Here is a 20,005-nt window from a genome sequence, read left to right on the forward strand (position 1 = left end):
TCGAGGCCAGCCTGGTCTACAGAGGGAGTTCCAGGACAGCCAGGGCTATACAGAGAAACCCTGTCTCGAAAAACCAAAAAAAATAAAAAAATAAAAAGCATTCAGAAAGTCAGTATCTAATTCACTAGCTGTATGCATGCTTTTACTTTAAAAGGAGTGCAAACTTAGTTCTTCTCATGAGACGGAAGAGAGGTCTTCTCATAGAAAGCAATTGGCTTGTGCCCGTGCTCTGGGTTAAATGGATATTTATAGACACCACCCATTACAGCTGGGTTGTCTTTGTACCATCAAAGAGACTGTCATAAATAAGGATGGAGGTGACATCCCTGCTGACATCCATCTGGCATTCCATTTTTGTGGATTAAAAATATAGTGTCTAGGGCCAGTGAAATGGCTCAATATGTAAAGGCACTTGCTAGCATGCCTAGTATGCCTGTGTTTGATCCCTGGAACTCCCATGCTAGAAGGACAGAACTGACTCCCCATGACACACATGAATGCATACAGTTAAACAATAAGGAAATAAGCAAAGTATTGAACATACAGATGCTAGCTCAGGATGGTGGTTTGCACCTGTAGTGCAGCTGTTGGGATGCTGCAGCAGCAGCAGACTCATGAGGTCACAGCTTTTCTTGGGACATGGTGCTTCAAGGAGAGTTTGGTCTTAGTGACTGTGGTACATCAGACATGCTGGGGGACACTCACACCAGGGTGCAATCACTGACCTGGGTTAATTCATCTAGTTTGTAGTTGGGTGGCTTTACTGCTTTGGAGAGTTTGATTCCCCTGCCGATTCTGGTGGTCAGAATTCATTAGATAATATTAAGTTTAAAATGCATCTAAAATAAATAACATGAAGTCGGTGATGATATTTTATTGCTTTAAAATGCTCCTGAGCTTCTCTCACCATCTAGGCACTGTGTTCTTCAGCTTTCTGTCGATATAATGAAAAAACCAGACTAATTTAGTTACAAACAAACAAACAAACAAAAAAGATTGATTTTTTTTTCCCCCAAAGCTTTGAGATGAGGCAGCATATCATGGCAGGAGTGTCTGATGGGGTAGACATGTTCAACCAATCATAAAAAGAAAGCAACAATAGCAAGGAGGAGGCCAATGTCCCACCCCCTGTCCTTTGGATGCCCGAAGGACCTCTTCCTAGGTCCCACCTCCTTCCCATGGTACCAGTCTAAAGACCAGTTCCTTTAATACATGGCTCTTTAGGGGATAGTCAACATCTACACCAAAGCAGAAATATTCTGGAGTCCAGTCCTTGACCCTTCTGGAATCCTCCCACTAAGATGTGGAGGGTTCGAGACAGCCTCTGTTTCTAGCCAGGCCATCTGTGTTCTGCAGTCTTCTTCACCTCGCCTCTCTCTCTTATAGACCCGCCAGCCTGTCTTTGTGCAACTCCTGCAAGGCGTGTTCCGAGTTTACCACTGCAACTGGCTGATGCCAAGCCAAAAAGCCTCGGTGGAGAGCTGCATCCGGGTGCTCTCTGACGTAGGTAAGGCAGCCAATCCGTCTGGATGTGGCGGGATGAAAATGAGTGGCCTGCTGTTTACTGAGCCGCAGCTCTCCCAAGGAAGGAAGCTGCAAAGCCAGACCCAGAGCCGAGCTCTTGACTCCTCGGCCTCTGTCTTTGCCAAGCCAGCACAGTGAGAAACAGTAAGTCTTTGAAAAACAAGATTCTGTAGTTCAAAGCCAGACGGCTCTTGGCAAGTGACGATCCATCAAGACTGTCAAGGCCCTGGGAAGTCCCTCATTCATAGCACGAGTTTGTTTACTCCAGCAGATGCATTTTGCTGCGTGGAAATTTTCTTCCTGTGAAGCACCCCTAAGATCCCAAAGAGCACTCTTTCCCGCAAGTGGTGCACTGTTTGCATCTCTCTATGAAGTGGCTGCTTCTCTTTTCCCTCTTTGCTCCCCAACCCCCAAGATTCTTATCTCGAAGGCCAGTCTAAAAGGCACTTGTTTATCCCTCCCCATCCTTGCGTTCTGCAATGCTAGCTATTGAACCTTGGCCTATCCCATATTAGGCAAGCACTCTAGCGCTGAACTACACCTCAGCCCTTTCCAAAGAAAAAAAGTTTAAGTGGTACTATCACAGTACATGTTTTGGGGTACAGCATCGTCAGGGGAATTGGCTTCCCGTTGCCATAGAAACCAGATTTCTTCTACTAGGTTTGAACTAGTTGGTGAATCTCTATATATCGTTACTATGCTGCAACTGCCCGTTATCCAGCCTTTGTCTGGCCTTCCCTCTCTGTCCTTGCCTGAGCACTTTTCCTCTTTTACGTCTACATCTCCTTAAATCAGTCTTCTGACCTCTTCCCCTCCACACCTTCCATGAGTTCTCTTCAAAGGAATAAGCTTCCCCACTCAGATGAGAAGTCCTGTGCCTAAACTAGAGCCCCCGATCCTGGCAAGCAGCAAGCACACTTCTCAGAAACGGTGTTCCTTGGGAAAGGATGGGATTTATGGGAAAGAGAGCTTCCATAGTGACCAGAAAATGAACATCTCTTCCATGTTATAACTTAGGGCAAGCAGAGGATGTATTTGTGAGGACCACTTGCCTTGGTTTTTTTAGGCCCTGCCTTATTCCTGTTCTCTTACACTCTCAGCTGACAGATATTACATGAGTGTGCCTGTGTGTGGGTGTTGATGTGTGTGCTGTTGGGAGAGATTAGGCTGAGAGAATGCCTGGATGGCCTATGCTTTCTTCAGACTCGACAGCAATTCGTAAAGATGAAATACGCTGTTCAGGCCAAAACGTCTCTGTAAGTCCTTGCCCCACAACTTAGTTGGTTTTGATTTGAGGAAGCCGTTGGCTTCATGGGCAGCTTGACACTTGGTCAGAGAAGCTACAAGGCTCAGTAGTCTCAGCAGGAGTGACAACATGGAGACAGCGGGAAGCCACCTCAGCTGTAGAAAGCTCACCTGGTCTATATGAGGCCCCGCATCAGTCCTGGGAACTTCGAGGAAACAAAAACAGAGGAGAGAGCAGATGCTTGTGTGATATCAGGAGAAGAGGCAGCCTAGTCCCTTTCCAGACCCAGTCCTGTGCCTCTTGGGAATGGCCTCCTGAGTCAAACTGTACCTGAAATCCTGTGTATCCCCTTCGGTTTTCGATAGGTCAGTCAGGGCACAGACTTTCTAACAGATAAGCGTGAACCATGTCCCCTGCTTTTTTATATTAGACGTTTCTCCCAGGGTTTCCCACTTAATAGAGTAAACTGTTAGAACATTATTGACTAGCTACTGACTCTTTTCATGTGCCTTATATGTCCCATTAAGAGAAAAATGGTTGCTCTCTAGCCCATCTTTCAGAACGTTCCAGCTCTTTTCAAAGTTAGATACAGGCAGTGGGGAACACTCCCTCTGTTTCCAGTATTTTGAAGCATCGGTGAAGATAGGAAAGGGTTCCATTGGTTTGGGGAGGGTTCCCCACACAGAAACCAGAAGTGTTCATCTTAGCTTCCTTAACTTATATTTAGTAATACTTTCAGATTTATGGGAGAGTTATAAAACAGATGCAATAGGGCTCCTGTGTAAGGCTCACCTTCTTCCTCCACTCTCAGCATCTCCGTTATTAGTGCACATTGTCAAAAGCTGAAGAATGACAGTGGTACGTTACCACCAACTAAACTCCAGGCCTGATTCAGATTTCATAATGTCTCCATGAATGTCCTTCTTCCGTACTGGGCACACCTCCACTCCTGTCACACACTCCATTGTCATGTGCCCAGTCTGGTCTGGGGCGGTTTTTCTGTTTTTCCTTGTTACTCATGACCTCACCAGCCTTTGCAAACAAGTACTGGCCAAGTGTCCTCAGGTGGCCCTGTGCTGGATTTCAGCACTGTTTCCTCATGGGGGAGCGTGGCGTTATCCTTTGTTAGGGAGGGAAAGAGGAGCCTCCAGTGCAGATGCTGTTTTGTGTCTTGGTCAGTGGAAGTTTGCTTTCTGTGGGCTGTTGTGTAGAACAACAAAATTGGTTACTTTTAGGAAAACAGTTTCTTGGCCAACCAACTTATTTGTCCAGGTAATTCTTAAAATGTACAAACACCCGGGCATTTGTAAGAAGCCAGCCATTCACTTCAACTGGTGTTGAGCTGTTAATATGTGTTCCCCAAGCGTTAATGCTTGGAACCAGTTCAGTGCCTGTGGGTACAAGTCCCCAGAGTTTACATTTGTGCTTAAAAGTTGAGTCTCCTCTCTCTCTTCACCAGACCATACATACTTGCCCATTACAGGCATAGAAAAATCTGTCTAGTGGGCCATGAGGATTCTAGCCTGCTTCCCAGACTGTTGTAGACTCATGAGTCATCCGTCTCTTTTGCAGCCAAGAGCCGGGCCATAGCCATTCCTGTTGACCTGGACAGCCAAGTCAACAACCTCTTCCTGAAGTCCCACAACATTGTGCAGAAAACAGCCCTGAACTGGCGGTTATCAGCCCGCAACGCCGCTCGCAGAGACTCTGTACTGGCAGCATCCAGAGACTACCGAAATATCATTGAGAGGTTACAGGTAAAGTCTGAGGCTGGAAGAAGTGGACTTGAACTTGACAAGTGTATTTTCTGAAGCCACAAAACATACAAGCTCAGCTACACAGAAGAGGTTTGTGGGGCCAGGAGTTACCAGGTCATTTGGGAAACAAAAACTCCCAGAAGGGGTTTCACGGTAGACAGTTGATGCTGAGCATTAGCTATAATTATTGTCTGAAGTCTATATAGAGTGTCCCTGTGTGGCATAGGCCTCCTCACACCGTGACAGCTGAGTCTATAAACATTTCTAGGGACCACTTGGAAGCAGCTTTGTCTTTATCACCCTAGCTCTAAAGATGTCACTAGACATCCGTTCTGCTGCCCTCTGTTGGTCTATGCAGTCTCAGAGGTACACTCTATTTCTGAGGAGGGAAATTCAAACCACTGTTCAGTGGGAAGGCTATCGAGCTACAACAATGTGTGAACTAGAGTAATGGCTGCCATTGGAGAGCACAAGCCCTTCAACAGTGCCTGGCATATCATATAGTGAGCACTCAAGGGCTTCTCTTACAATGCCTAAGGTTACTGTTATGGTTATAAAATTTACTATCATTAGGAAAAGTAACTGAGTCACCATGTGGCTCCATAATTTATGTAAAGACAAATTTACTGATTGATTTATCAGCCCTGGGCACTGGTGATATGTAGTGAGAAAAGCCCCTTCCTCCCCCTTTCATAAAGCCTCAAGCTTTGGAAGAGGCATGGCCATGAATCAGCTTAATTACATGTGTAAACCTAAAGTGGCTTCAGGAAAGCTAATCTGGACAGGGGTTAGGGTAGGGACAAGGGATGCCTAAGAACTAGAGTGGGAAGCTTCCTGCCTAAGGCTACCGTTCTGAACAGATGCAGCCCTTGTGGCTAGGCAGCCAGCAGAGCTACAGGGTCAAGTAAAGGCCCGGGAGTCTTTCCTATGGTAGAAGACGTTTCTAAGCAAATATAACTGTGTAACTAAAGGAGGGCTTCCCAACCTTCTGTGCTTTGGGAGAGGTGAGGAATAACAGATTCGATGCTCCATGAACAAACAGTATTTTCTTGACTACACAGTCCACGTCAGTTATCTGCAAGCTTAGCAGCATCTTGCCTCAGACATAGTAGGTATCCTGAGAAATGGAACAGAGTGCATAGGCAGGTCATACTTCTTGCTACAAAGACTTGTCAGGGCTTTAAAAGACCCTGATACTGCAGTAATATATTACCCGAGTCCCTGTCATCATTCGATGTCCTTGTGCAGCAAAAGTTGTAACAAGGACAGTTTCCTGGCAACTAGTCACCTCTGTAATAATCCTCATCTGCGCGCTCTCCCTCTCTCTCAATATTCATCTTCCCCAACTCATTGCTTTGTGCTCTCTGTCTCTCTGTCTCTCTCTGTCTCTGTCTCTCTCTCTCTCTCTCTCTCTCCTTCTTGCTCTCTCACTTTCTTTCTCTCTTTCGCTCTCGCTCTTGCTCTTGCTCTCACAGTTGCTGTTGCTTTCACAGTCGCTCGCTGAATGCTGAATGTCATACATTTGAAAATACAGTACAAACAAGTTTCAACATAAAAATCAAGACTTCTCAAAAGATGCACAGCTTCATGCAGTACATTAATGAATGCTAAGGAATTGCTTCCACCCCCACCCCCATAAGTGCTTTCAGTTGTATTAGAGTCAGGCTCAAGAAGGAGTAAAGAGAAAGGGGGCAGAGGAGAGGAAGGAGAGTGGTCCTCAAAGGCATCCTCTCAGTAAAGCTGGTGGGACCTCCTTCTTCACTCCCATGAAAGTCGCACGAAGTAGGAAATGTGCATTATGCTTCTTAGGATCTTGTTGGGAACGCTTTCTCCCACCAGGAGCAATCACCTAATTCTGCATCTCTGTGTCCTAAACATTATTGTCCTGTTACCATTATACAGAGTCTCTTAAACATAAGCCAAGTCTATCTTTAAGTGGTTTAAATTGAGTTTCTATATATAAGATCTTTCAGTCCCTTTTCTTAACACCCCCCAAGAGGGGGGAAAAAAAAGAAAAACATTAAAATGAGGCATTTCTTCCCATACAAATCGCATTGTGCTGTGTTCTTCTCCAGTCTTAGCATGGTGCTAGTTAAACGCTGAGTCAGCAAGCCTTGGGCCAGGCTGCAGCATCTTTTGAAGATGGTTCCTCATCTGTTTCCTATCATTTGCCTTTAAATGGTGTTTGTTGTGTTGGATTGGTGGCTCTTTCAACTTCTCTCTGTTTTCCTTTCCTACAGCTGTGTGTTTTGCATTTGAAGACCATCATGCTATCAGGGTACATGTATTTAGCATGTTGATACAGCATGTTCCTTCATTTGTGTTCTCAATGTTTATATGATTATTCTGTTAACTGTGCTCATTGCTAAGAATCAGACAGCACTAGCAACTATGTAGCAGAATATTAGACTCCCCTGTAATCTTCCCACCCAGAGAAAACCAGTGGTGATGTGTTAGTGGGATTTGGTATGTACTTTTAGTTATGGATATTGTCCTTGAAACCGTGTCATAAAATCCATACTATTGCTTGACTGCTCTAAGCTCATACTGCAGACATCTTTTGACACCATTGAACTTGTTTTTTGTGTGTGTTGTGCTTATGAATAAGTAGAATGGCCACTGATAGCATAAACTGTCTCAGATGAAGAGGTGGAGAACAGGATGATGTATCTGTCCTTTGTTTTCTGGATTGGAAGGCAATGCTTCCGGTAACCATTGGACAGTATCTAATAACTGGAAATAATGGGAGACAATGCTAAAGCCGCACTAACACAGCCTAGCCTGTACCACAGGCTCAGGCAGAGATAGATAGAGGCTCATCCTATTCCAGCCAGCTTCCTCCCGAGCTGCTGACCAAGGCACACTCTCATTGCAGGACATCGTGTCTGCCCTAGAGGACCGACTCAGGCCCCTGGTCCAGGCTGAGCTGTCTGTGCTCGTGGATGTTCTACACAGACCAGAACTGCTTTTCCCCGAGAATACGGATGCCAGGAGGAAATGTGAGAGTGGAGGTTTCATCTGCAAGTAAGCAGCCTCCCTTCTGATGTGGTCAGTAGCCAGGAACCCCTGATGACCAGGCCGAGCCCCTGTTCCTGAAGGAGGAGCTGTTGGCCGGTTTCTAACTTCGTGGGCTTAAGTCAGATACTAGAGTCTGTTTCTGACCATCCCCAAACAAACTTGTCTGTTAGATCCTAGTTACTGACACTTACTGCTCTGTTTGAATTGCATGCCTGTTCAGTTTTTTTCTCTACTTAGCAAGTTGGGAGCAAACACCTACCATGTGTGGTACAAACAAACAGAAAACTGTCATGACCCTCCAGGCCCTCTAACGTCTTGGACCTGCAATGATCTCACTATCTTTGCCTAACATGCTTTTAGATTCTTAGTTTATGCCATGTGGGCCATAAACTATAAAGAAGTCATCAGTCTTTTGACATACATAATTAAATAAATAAATAAATAAATAAATAAATAATCCCCTTTGACTTTTCACTGAGCTGAGTTGTTTGTCTGTGTGGAAGGTGGGCTTTGCCCTAGAAGCTCCTCTGAAGAGGAGACTGTGGATACCGAATGTGTCTTTCCCCAAGCCATCATCCTCGTGGGTGGGGTCCTTAAAAATGTCCTGCTGGAATATCTTATCAGCAATCCCCAGTGCATAAATAACCACGCTTATGAGTAGGGCTCTGTCTGCTTTCTCCATTTGGTATAATCTCCCGTTGTGTCCAGCTCCTGCCTGGTAATCTGTTCCCAGCCAGCAGGTGTCGTGTGTGAGACACGGCTGCTGACTGGCTCTTAAGTGTGTGGATGCGTTGAAGTATATTTAAAGTAGGAACCCTTCTTAAATGTTCATTCTTTAACTGACTTAGTTAGATCAGAATTCTTGTGGCATGTCTTTATCTGGAGGATGGTTTCAAGATGTCACCCCCCATTTTCTCTTATTCAGGCTAATAAAACATACCAAGCAGCTGCTGGAGGAGAATGAAGAGAAACTGTGCATTAAAGTCTTACAGACCCTCAGGGAAATGATGACCAAAGACAGAGGCTATGGAGAGAAGGTATTGCATTTTATATTCCCGTTCAAATTATGCTGTGTATTAAAGTTTAGGTTTGAGAGTGTGGAAGCCCCTTAGTTACTGGCTGGCAGTTTAATTTAAAAAAAAAAAAAAAAAAAAAAAAAAAAGCTGTTTCTCTTGTCCTGGATGGTCACTGAATCATATGAGTGCCTTCCCTGCAAGTCAAATATAAATATTATTAGTTGTCTCTCATGGACACCTCACCACATAACCTAATGTCAAGGAAGTAGTTCTAAGTTCTTGCCTAGTGAACTTCCCAGTGAGGCATAGCGGCTTGTGTATCAGTCCGGATCTGTGGACTTGTGTTCCAACTGAGCACACCTGTGGGCTGGCTTACCTCTTTCCGATGGGTATTTCACAATCCTTCCAGCTCCTCACGAAACTCCCTCGAGTTCTAACTAGAAGGAAGACTTGGTTTCTTTGCATGTCACCACTTCTGATTGAGATTGTGAAATGGACAATTCCTGTGACCTGGTACTTCTTGGTAGATGAGAAAGCAGGCGTTTGGCATGTGTCCCATGTGAGGCACCGTAGGGCAAGAACAATCCTGGTGCTCATTCTCTTACCCAGCAAGGACTCTTAAGCATAAGTCTCAATGCCACCAACCGTCACTGGGTAGGTAATTAACAACACTCACTAATTGCTAGCCACTTTGACCAATGGTTCTTGATCTCGCTGTCCTTTCAGAATACCCAGTAACTCATTGGTCAGCTCTGGGAAGAAGCCTTGGTAATTAAACCACCTCTCTCCCTGTCAGAATAGAGGGTGATAACCAAATTATTATAAGCATAACAGACTGCTAACTTCGTGGGCTTAAGTTAGATACTAGAGTCCTATGCAAGGTCTTTCACTAGAAGCTTACCTAACAAATGATGCTCCCCAAATAAGAACAAGAAAACAAGGCAGAGTGATGGCCCACGCCTTTAATCTCAGCCCTCAGCAGGAACAGGCAGGCAGAACTCTTGACTCGGAGGCCAGCCTAGCCTACAGAGTGAGTCTCAGCACAGCCAGTGATACACAGAGAAAACATATCTCAAAGGAAAAAAGAAAAAGAAAGGAAGAAAGAGAGAGAGAGAGAGAGAGAGAGAGAGAGAACAAGAAAAGTGAAGTCGTTACTGTGCCGTAGCCCTCTGCTGGTTTTCCTTTTGGTAAGATGCTTTCCCGGCATGCACAAAGCAGGGTTTGACACCCTGAATTGCATGATACTAGATGTACATCTTGGTGCATGCCTGTAATCATGGCACTAGGGAAATGGAGGCAGGGTGACCCGAAGTTCAAGGTCATCCTTGGCTGCATAGAATTCCAGGACAAGCCTGGAATACATGAAATCCTGTCTCAAACCAACCCAACAGACACAATTATATATAATTTCATTCTGAATGTTTATAGTGTGTAAACTTAAAGGTGAATGCTTGTTCACTAAGTCAGGATTTCGTGGACGGAACCTGATAGGCAGAAGCATACAAATATAAGTAGTAGATGCAAAGCGCCTTAGTCCAGGTGAGAAACGATGAGATGACTTGCCCATATACACATGTGGGCACCTGGGTAAGTTTTAATTGATAGAAAGGAGAAGGGATGGGAAGAGAGACACCAAGGGCATCTTTGGGGTGGAGTGGGCAGAGAAAGACTGATGGGTATCAGGTAGAAGATGCTACAAAAGAGTAAATGCCCAGAGGTTAAAAGACTTTCTTGGGCCTCAGTTCACTTTCCTTTGTAGCTGGTGAAGACACTAGACATGCCAGAGCCCAGAGGCTGACGTCTCTTTCCAGACTGCTTGGAATTTCATCCCCACTTCAGGAAATTGGGAACATTGTAAACTAGAGTGGGGAAGAGCACAAAACCAAGGAAGATGCTCTAGGAACCTGCAATTCATCCTTGGAACTTCTGGCCCTAGTGCCTTGGTTATTTGAAAATGCTACTTACCCATTTATATTAATGGAATTTTGAAATGGGAAGGAAGCATGAAAGTGTTTCTGTTTCCCTCTGTCTGGTTAATGACTTTGTCTCACTAAGGTTCTTTGATGATATTTCAACAGGCTACTTGGCTGTTCATGGTGTACTGAAGAAGCACGACAGACACATAGGCAGGCCAATATTTTCAAGGGTAGAAAAACTCACAGCCAGAGCACTAACCTTTTCTTTTCAAGGAAACCAGTTGGCTTGGGATTTTATCAATGAGGTTGTCCCTGGCCCTGTGCTGAGGACTCTCCCAGGCTTTCATCACACTTTTCCTGCTGGTTGCCCCTTATGAGGGATGTGGTCATGGCTACTACCTTCCTAAGGGTATTTGCTACAGTCCTCCTTCCCTGCCCTTTCTTGAGTCCTCATAGCCACAGAATCAGATCTAGACGAGGCTTCAGGCTTTGCCTCATTAACCCCCCCTTGGGCAGAAGCACCTGGGCTGGGATGAGCTATCTGCCCAGGGTCACATGGAGAATCCATGTGGTCAAGGCTAGAACCCCAGTTTCGCTCATGCTGGTACATGCCCTTTCCTGCCTCTCTTCTGCAGCATCTTTTGGTTCAGGCCATTTCTGTATCCTTTGCCCTAAGCTGCAGTCTCCATGGACAAAAGGGGCTTTGTGTACCTTTGCTCCTCTCTCCCTTTTCGTTCAACTTCAGGACTTCATCAGGGTCACAGATGAGAAAGAAGTTTGAAACAATTCCTTATTATTCTACTCTAAAAGTGTTGGTGTGTTCATGTAGGTCTACTTTCCTAAGGGGGAGAAAAGACCATTGAGGAGAATGCCTTGGATTACCAAATAGATTCAGATATACCAGCCTCTCTCTAAAGCCACCTTACACTTTCTACTCACCAGATAACAGCATTTGCTAACCTTTTGGGTAACAGTCTCCTATCTTATCTTGGGTCAGCCCTGGAGATAAATATCATCATTGTTATTTTTAGACTCAAAGTTGAATACATAGAAAAGTTCAGAATTTTGTCTAGGATCATACAGCTAAGAACAAGGCCCCATGAACCTAAACCTCCAGTCTGACTCCAGATACCTAGAGTTTCACCAACACATCATAAGTATATAGACTAACTACACCTAAGTGCTTTGAAGTTTACCTATGGTCTTAACATTGTTTTCATTATGGTATATGATTACTACATAAAAGACAGGAGCATCCGATGTTGCGGAATATCTAGGGTTCAGCTCAGTTCTGATTTGCCATCCAATTGAAAGAAGCTTTCATTAGGTAGGAGGTAAGTTTATAAATTCTGGATGCCCCAGGACCATCAGAGACATATGGTTTTGAATAGATATCAGAATAGTGACTAGTGAGTGTTTAACTCACTATCCACAAAATGTGCTAGTCCACGAAGTGCCAAAGGCAGGGAGTAGATGAATCACAATTGTTGCTACAGTGATGTTACTATAGTGAAATACCTGAAGGGCCTATATTATAAAAAAAATGAGGTAGCTCTATGATAGAGTGTTGGCCTATCAGACACAATCCCTACTATCTACCTACCCTAATTAATTAATTAAAATAAACAAATGAGTTATACTTAATAACTTACAGTTTGGGAGCCCGGAACTCTTAAGATTGGGCAGCCCCATTCATTTGTTCTCTGGTTATGGTCTACTGTTGAGTAGTTGAAGAAGTGAGAAATCACATTCTGAAACAGAAAGCCAAAGGGGGATTGAGGAGTCTGCCTTGCTTTTACAGATACCTTTCCAAAGAACTAACGCAGGGCACAGCTTCTTACTAATGCCCATCACCCTCTGAAAACCCAAGAATCTGAGGAAGAAAAGCTACCTAGAGTCTGCCAACATGGGCCACAGAAACCCAAACCAAAAGAAATAAAAGAAACCAAGTGCCCTGTGTGTAACCTTGGGCCCTCCCCCTAGGTCTTACCAAGGCATGTCACCAGTGAGGTTCAGCGTCCCAGTGTGTGAACTGTCAATACACTCAAACCCTCTCCAGACCATGACAAGCACTCAGGGAATTTAGGAAAAACAAACAAACAACAACAAAAAAAGAACTTCACCAGTTTTATCCCTGAATTCAAAGAACCAAGTACTAAACATAAAAATAAAGAAGGTATGAAAAATAATTGCTAACATGATGTTGAATATGTTTTGGTATGAAGCTCCCCATATCCTTGTATCCTGCATCTTCAAAAAGGTCAAACTTCAGAATGATACCAGGACTGTAAACATACTGCATATGAAATGCCCACTACAGTTTGCTTTCAATCTATATTAAAAGTCACCCATAGCTAAGAAAACAATTAACATCCCTCTAGCTAAGAGTTGTAAAGATTGTTCTGCAGCTCCAACTCACAGAAAATCTTCTGCCCCTTGATCCTCTTTGAGAAAAAAAATGGCACAGTTATCTTAAAACGTACTAGCCTCTTTCAGGTCGTTTTTTATTAAGGTGACCTAGGTTTATGTTATTGGTCAGAGAACTTTGGAGGAGAATCAGAGGCCAGGAACTAATGTAAAAGGATATGTCAGAATTTAACATTCCACTCCCCATTCTGAATAATCCCTGCTTTAGTTCCATAGAGAGCCAACCTCAGGCAACGCCAGAGGTTTTATTTATTAAAATTGTCAATTCTCTGCTAATCATGGAAGCTCCTGGATGGGTAGAGGTTTGGCCTTTCTGGCAACTAGCATTTCTGACAAGACTCTCCACTTCTCAGAGTGAAATGTAACTGAACTGCGCATCAGCTAGCTATTCTTAACTCAGTGTGCCTGAGGTCGTTCTCTTGTGAGGTTTGCTTTTGTTTGGTTTTAAATTCCCATCGAGTTGATGCTAGTGCACCCATGTTAGTAATCCAACTGGGGCAAATGTCAACTCTTGGTCATCAACTCTCCCAGGTTTTGAGATATGCTAGTCTCTGCCTCCTGAAGGTAATCCCAGATCTGACTGAGCCCGACTGTGGTTTGGGCTCCTGACCCTCCATAAATGAGTTGAGTACTCTAGTCTTCTGTCCCTTCCTATCTAATTCTGAAAAGCATAGCCTGGGGACTCAGCTCCTGATCCCACTCCATTCAAGTTTTCTCGTTTATAAGCAGGTACCAGGCTGTCTTGATGCTTGGATGACGGACTGGTGAGCTTTGTTGCTCAGTGTGTGACACATACTGTGGCACATAAAGCATGGCACATATGGTATATTCTATTCCAGAGCAAATGTCATTCCAAGCTGTGGCAGTATCCTCAGTGCGTAAACTCCTTCCAATGGCCACTGCCTATCAGCCATGGTTGAACAGACCCATACAGTTGCAACTTTCTAACATTTACACTCTTGTGCTTTCCCTTCCTAACAGATCTTTTTTTTTTCTCCCCTCCTTTCTTCTTTTCCAGCAAATTTCCATTGATGAATCGGAAAATGCCGAGGTCCTAACTTTGTTGGGTTTTTTGTTTTTAATGTCCCACTGTGGTGTCTCCATGATCCCCTTCTAGTTAACCTTGTACTGTGTTCTCTGGTCTATACGTCTAGCGTCTGACTTTGTGTAGTGTGCCTTCTGGGGGTGAGCAGGGTCGGTCCTGTCTGTATTAGCAGTTCTCTCCAGAGTGTTTATCATTTGTCCTTGGATATTCCACCATTCTCCAGATAGTTTGTAAGCTGTAATAAGGTTTCAGCCATTCCCTCATCTCAACTGAGTCTCTGGTTAACGCTGGTCACTAACTTATGCCTGAAGCAGCTGATGTTAACATAAAGGAATTTTGCTTTATGTTGAGTATCTGACCCAAAGAGAAAGAATAGATTGACATTGTTGAGAAGTTGTTAAAATGTAGCAACAAACCATCAAACTCTCGTTCGTTCTCTGTGTTGACGATCCTTCCATGTTTGGGGTCCCAGGTATTTTCACAAGGCAATATCAATCAACAAAGTGCTAGATGAGACCTTCCACCCCTGATATTAGGAAACCCCGACAGCCATGGGTTGGTTCCCTTCTGAAAGATCTGCCTGTAAATGTAGAAATGAAGATATCACCCTGTGGTTCCTATACTCACCTGTCACCTTGTAGTTATAGTAACGTCCTGGAAACTGATTGATCCATGAGTAGACCTCACACTGGAGGTTTGTTTTCCTCCCCTTGTTTGTTCTGTGCATTTTACTACAGCCCTCATGATTTTAGGCTGTGGAAGATACTTGGTAAGGAGTACCAGCAAAAAAATTGATTTGGGGGGGGGGGATATTCACACATGTGCACATTATATGGTTTCATTGGCTGATGAGTAGAGTGCACTGGGATAGGATTTTATCTGATTTTTTTTTTTTTTTTGGGAATTAAACTCCCAGGATGGGCATGCTATCCAGTATCTTTTCACTTTAGTTTAATACACTCATAGTTGAAAACCCTTAATAAATGGCTTAATTATACCTAAGAAAAGTTCAGGTGCACCACAGACTTACAACCTGAAGCAACACACGTGGTTATGAATGTGGACTAGCTGTCTCAGGAATGGCATTCAGAGAGGTAAATGGCCGCTCTTTGCCCACACAGCTATAGAGTTAGGTCTTATATGTGGCTAGTTTAGTTTCTTACAGGTCTATAAGGTGAATTCTATATAAAAACCTTTGCCCTTCTTTTAATCAGACACAGCAGGTCTATACTTTAGTTAGATGTGTTTCCTAGGATGGTTGAAGGGTGAAGAAGGGGAGGACCCCTGCAGCTTCATTAATTACTTTTAGCACAATCATTTTCCCTTATTTCGTATGTAGCTTTCCCATTTTTCAATTATTTCTATGCTGGAATGTCCTGGACTGACTTAGTATGCTGATACCCTTCATTACTCTTGTTTCTTCCTTGAGTTATAAATGCCTCCCTATAAACTTCTCCCCCTGGGCTATTGAGGTTGAATTTCTATTTGCTTAAGTACAGATTAAGTCAGGGAAAGAACCCCCCCCCCCAACACACACACACACTGTGGTCTGTGTAGCATTATTAATACACCGTTTGCACCATAGTAAATCAGTTGATGTGTTTGCTTGCTCAGGATACTACTTGGTTCTCCTGGCTGGGAGTTTATTGCTTGCTTATGGAAAGATTCCACAGTTGGAGCAGGTGTGTTTATAATTATACTCTAGGAAATAGAATACTGTCTGTTTATAAAAGAAGAATGTTCTGGCAGGCGCTTAGATTCTTTGAAAATTCCCTGAGGAAGCAACTGTGGCTCCCCTCTGCGTAGTTACCCCTGGCAACCGTCAGAACCCAGGGACACCAACACCCTGTCCCTAGTCCCTCGGGGCTATTGGCTCTGGCCCTCTTCTCAGAGGTGACTGATTGGCCTTTATTATCAGCCCATTCTGGAAATTATCACAGCTCCCTGTGGTACGATTCCCCCCCCCCAACCTTCTACCAGTGTGTGCTTGGGGAAGCTGGAGTCCACAGCTGTGCTTCTACAGAGGTTTAATGAGAGCTCCTGCCAGCAAAGGATCTGGGTAGGGACGAGCCTCACACCTAACACTGAAGGCTTCTGTCCCGAGTGATCATGGTGGTGGCAGTGGGACAAATAGCAAGCATGTATGGTCCCTCCATTTTCTCATTGCGGAAGAGCCACTGCCTTTGATGGTGATAAGGACAGTTGAGTATCTCGGGGAATAGATGGCTGCAGGCAACTTGGGAGAGAGGGAAAGACCTCCTGCATGAACATCAGGACTTTGGGCAAGACGCTAAAATAAGGGTAGAGGCACAAACTTCTCATAAAGAACATGCATGTACAGGCTCTTCCCAGCTGCCCTTTAGAATAAAATTTTATTTGACACCAGGAACAGGAGGGTGTTGGTGTTTGTGTTTGCTTCTTGGCAAGAGAGAGGCAGTCTCTATCTTTACCCCTACTTGATCTTGTTCACTGGAGATAGGAGAAACAAACTAGGGGTGGATGCGGAAGTGGGGGTGGGTGGGATGGGGATAGAAAAAACTACCTGCACTGTGTGTGTGAAGCTTCACGGATTGCTACATTTGTGTGCTTGGGACTATACATCCCCCCAAATCTTGGACTGATGACAAAGGCCAGTCAGTTAGCAGAAGGGCCAGGACCACAGACAGAGTATTGGTATCCTATGGTTCTGACAGTTGCCAGGGTAACTATACAGAGGGGAGCCGCAGATGAAGATCAAGATACAGAAAGCTTCCTCACTGGCCATAAATGGACATCAGCTGATGTTAAAGATACTGATTTCTATCACTGGAAGCATCTGTTAGGTTCCAGGTACTATGTTGAGGGTTTGATACGATGTGCCTCCAAAAACATAGTATCTGCCCTGCGGGAGACTCTGCTAGAGACCAAACAAATTAATGGAAAAGTTACCCCAGCCTGTCATGCAGCATGATAGAAATACATGGAATTGTGGGAAAGTGTTATCTGGGGATTTCTCGCTATGTCAGAAGGGCAAGTAGTCACTTGAGAGGTCAGGCAAGAATGCAACGGGGAACCTCAAGGCAGGACCCACTTTTCTAAACTAGGAAGTGCCATGCCTTTTGAGAACATACTTGGGGTTTAGGCAGCAGTAGTGGATGATGGGGTGGGCCATCTAGGTTTCCTCATTTTTGTCCTTGAAACTAAGTTGTGTGTTTTTAAAAGTGTGTGCTGTAGTTCAGCAGACATGCCCATTCCTCTTCACTTAAGATGACATCCTCACTGAATTACTGTCACCCTGGTGACAGCAGGCAAGTGCAACTTTGCTTTGCTGTATTGAAACAAAACAAAACAAAACAACAGATATCCTTGTCACCCAGGGTAGCTGTAGCCTGATTTTATTTATTGTGACCTAAACTTCTCTCCCCTACAAGCTAGTGATGCCACAGACAAAAATCTCTGTAATATTCAGGATGTGTGAAGGGTGGGGGTGGGGTGGGCGTGGGGGTGCAGACGCTTAGGAATTGTTAGTTTTCACCTTCAGGGGGCGCGCTCATGACGTCCGACCCGGGTGGAGGCGTCCTACTTTCTTACATTGCTGCAAACTGCTGAGTTGGGAACCTGCCAACCCTCAGGCAGCCGTTACATAAGCCCTTTCTTTTTTTCCTGGAATTTAAGCTCACTGCTGATGTGCGACCTTCAGCAGTAATTGCCAATAAGTGCAGCAGGACTGTTTACTGTTAGACACTGGCAACCACAGAGCAAGCTCTGCTGTCAGCACACAGAAGCCACTGCGGAGTCTGCTGAGGGCCTTTTCAAATCTTTGGACTCTCTTTGTTATTGTTTCTGAGATTATTCCAGAATGACTGAAGTTGTGTAGTTGCGTCATGCCAGTTTGCATTTTTTAACTAACGGACCACACTACTGAGTTCTGATGAATCCTCTCTGTAAGATATGCATCAAAGTTCATGGGTGGAGCCATTTAATTTTTAACTTATCCTTATTTCTAAAAGCAAATGCAGTTAAAATGAGAATTGTATTTGTAGATGTGAATATTTAAAGTTGTCCATTTAAATTCAGAAAAAAAAAAACCCTTCCATCTTTGGTTCGGGGTTTTTTTGTTTGTTTGTTTTTAGATTTCTTTTCTCTCAATGAAGAGGTTTCAAAGTCTGATAAAAGATGGACCCTGACTAATGTGCTTGCAAGCCCATTCACTCTTGTTTTGTTTCCTTTTCCCAGGGTTATAAGTAGATTGAAAAGCAACTGAGTGCTGATTTAGCGAACCAGAAATGATAAATTATTTTTGATGTACTGATATATCAACCTATCATACAGGTCTTGACTTGTGTTCAACTTCTGCCAAGATGGTCCATAAATGGACATTATATTAGACAGAAAATGGTGGATGCTCAGAGGCCAGAGAGGAATTCCTGTTAAGGGCAGAAGAAGGCAAAGCCTATTCACAGCCGTACTGTGTGCTGGTCCTATAATAGACTCATGGAAAAGGGCTGGATGGAGAGAGAGAGGAGGGGGGGGGAGAGACGGGGTCGGGAGGGGTGCTGACTCAAAAGCACCAGGAATAACCTAGGACATATATAGATATCTTTTTAAGAAGTTCAAAGAGTGATAACAGACGTGCATCCCTCCATAAGAAATAGGGTACCTTGTTTATATAAAGCCCGCCCACAGGCATCTTCTCTGCACATATTACGTTACTTGGTTGACATCACAGTTATAATACTTTGATTATTGGCCTCATCCAACAAGGACATTGAGGGATCAGAAACTTGAGTTACTGTTAAAATTCTTCTTAAATGTTTGTTACTCATTTGGATCTTTGTTTCTACGAAATTATGTTTTGCTGAACATCTTTGAGAGTTCTGGGGAAACTTTTAATCAAAGGGTCAATATGGTGAAGCAGTCTGGGGCAATACTCAGTTTTCAGATTCATAACTAGACGTGTTCATCATCCACCGACCAGCTGTGATTAGAGATGCCAGCAGCATGTACTATGAGGGAGAAATAAGACCTAGAATATGTAGATCTTAAAATGTTATTCCTTAAAATGTTCACTGGAACATCACCATTCAAGTAAAGTAAATAATAATAATAATAATAATAATAAACAACTACTTCTGAGGAACTAAATTTATTTATCAAAGCCTACTCTTTACTTATATTGGCATCATATCTTATATTTACATAGCTATTCTTTTTTTTTAAGATTTATTTATTTATTATATGTAAGTACACTGTAGCTGTCTTCAGACACTCCAGAAGAGGGCGCCAGATCTCGTTACGGATGGTTGTGAGCCACCATGTGGTTGCTGGGATTTGAACTCCAGACCTTTGGAAGAGCAGTTGGGTGCTCTTACCCACTGAGCCATCTCACCAGCCCCCATAGCTATTCTTGGGACATGCATACTTTGCTTTTATGCTTATCAGAATTGCAGCTTACTTCCTTAAAAGCAGCTTATCCCCTAAGAAAGAAACTGTGACTTCATTCACTGGGGAAGGAAGTGCTGATGGAGATGAAGAAGGTATAGGATGTTGCTTGTTGTTCCTAATTATATTCCTGATTTGGCCAGGTCTCTGCCATGTCTGAAATCAAGTAGAACTTGGCCGTTAGATGTTTAAAAATAAAGTTTACTGTCAGTAGATCTTTCATTATTTGATATGTCAGCTGGAAAGAATCACGATAATGCTCCCGTTTCTGCGAACACGTGAGGAGGTGGAAGCCCAAGGAGGTACTCTGGTGACCAAAAAGGCCTCCCAGAGGGCCTCGTCACATGGCACCAGCCAGTGCTCTCACTTGTCCATGGCAATCCACCAGTAAAAAGTGCTAAAACTTGTCCTTCTAAATACTAATTCATGAGGCCTCAAAGCAGCCTCCAGGGTCCAAAAAAAGCTTCATAGGACTTTCAGGGAAAAACTAAAAAAAAAAAAAAAAAAAAAAGCTAATTGGCTTATATTTTATTTTAAAAATCAGACTTAGTTTAAAACAAGCACAGCAGTCATCTAGGGAGGAAATACAGTGTGAAGTTCAGTGGTAGAAACATGGAAAACACGGGATCTCACAT

General features: G+C 43.8%; 1 protein-coding gene across 13 annotated transcripts in view; it reads left to right on the plus strand.

Annotated features, from left to right (window-relative positions):
- Itpr1 (inositol 1,4,5-trisphosphate receptor type 1) overlaps positions 1-20,005 on the plus strand; it is a 336,899-nt gene that overhangs the window by 198,931 nt on the left and 117,963 nt on the right. For 8 of the 13 annotated variants that reach the window (XM_029478976.1, XM_029478977.1, XM_029478978.1 and 5 more), the window contains 5 exons: positions 1,387-1,507; positions 4,343-4,527; positions 7,403-7,551; positions 8,471-8,582; positions 13,923-13,955. In XM_029478976.1, the coding sequence (XP_029334836.1) occupies positions 1,387-1,507; positions 4,343-4,527; positions 7,403-7,551; positions 8,471-8,582; positions 13,923-13,955 (600 nt within the window). The remainder of the gene's footprint in view (positions 1-1,386; positions 1,508-4,342; positions 4,528-7,402; positions 7,552-8,470; positions 8,583-13,922; positions 13,956-20,005) is intronic. The other 5 variants (XM_029478980.1, XM_029478981.1, XM_029478984.1 and 2 more) reach the window with 1 other exon arrangement.

Source organism: Mus caroli, chromosome 6 (genome assembly GCF_900094665.2).
Source record: "Mus caroli chromosome 6, CAROLI_EIJ_v1.1, whole genome shotgun sequence".
Lineage (NCBI taxonomy): Eukaryota > Metazoa > Chordata > Mammalia > Rodentia > Muridae > Mus > Mus caroli.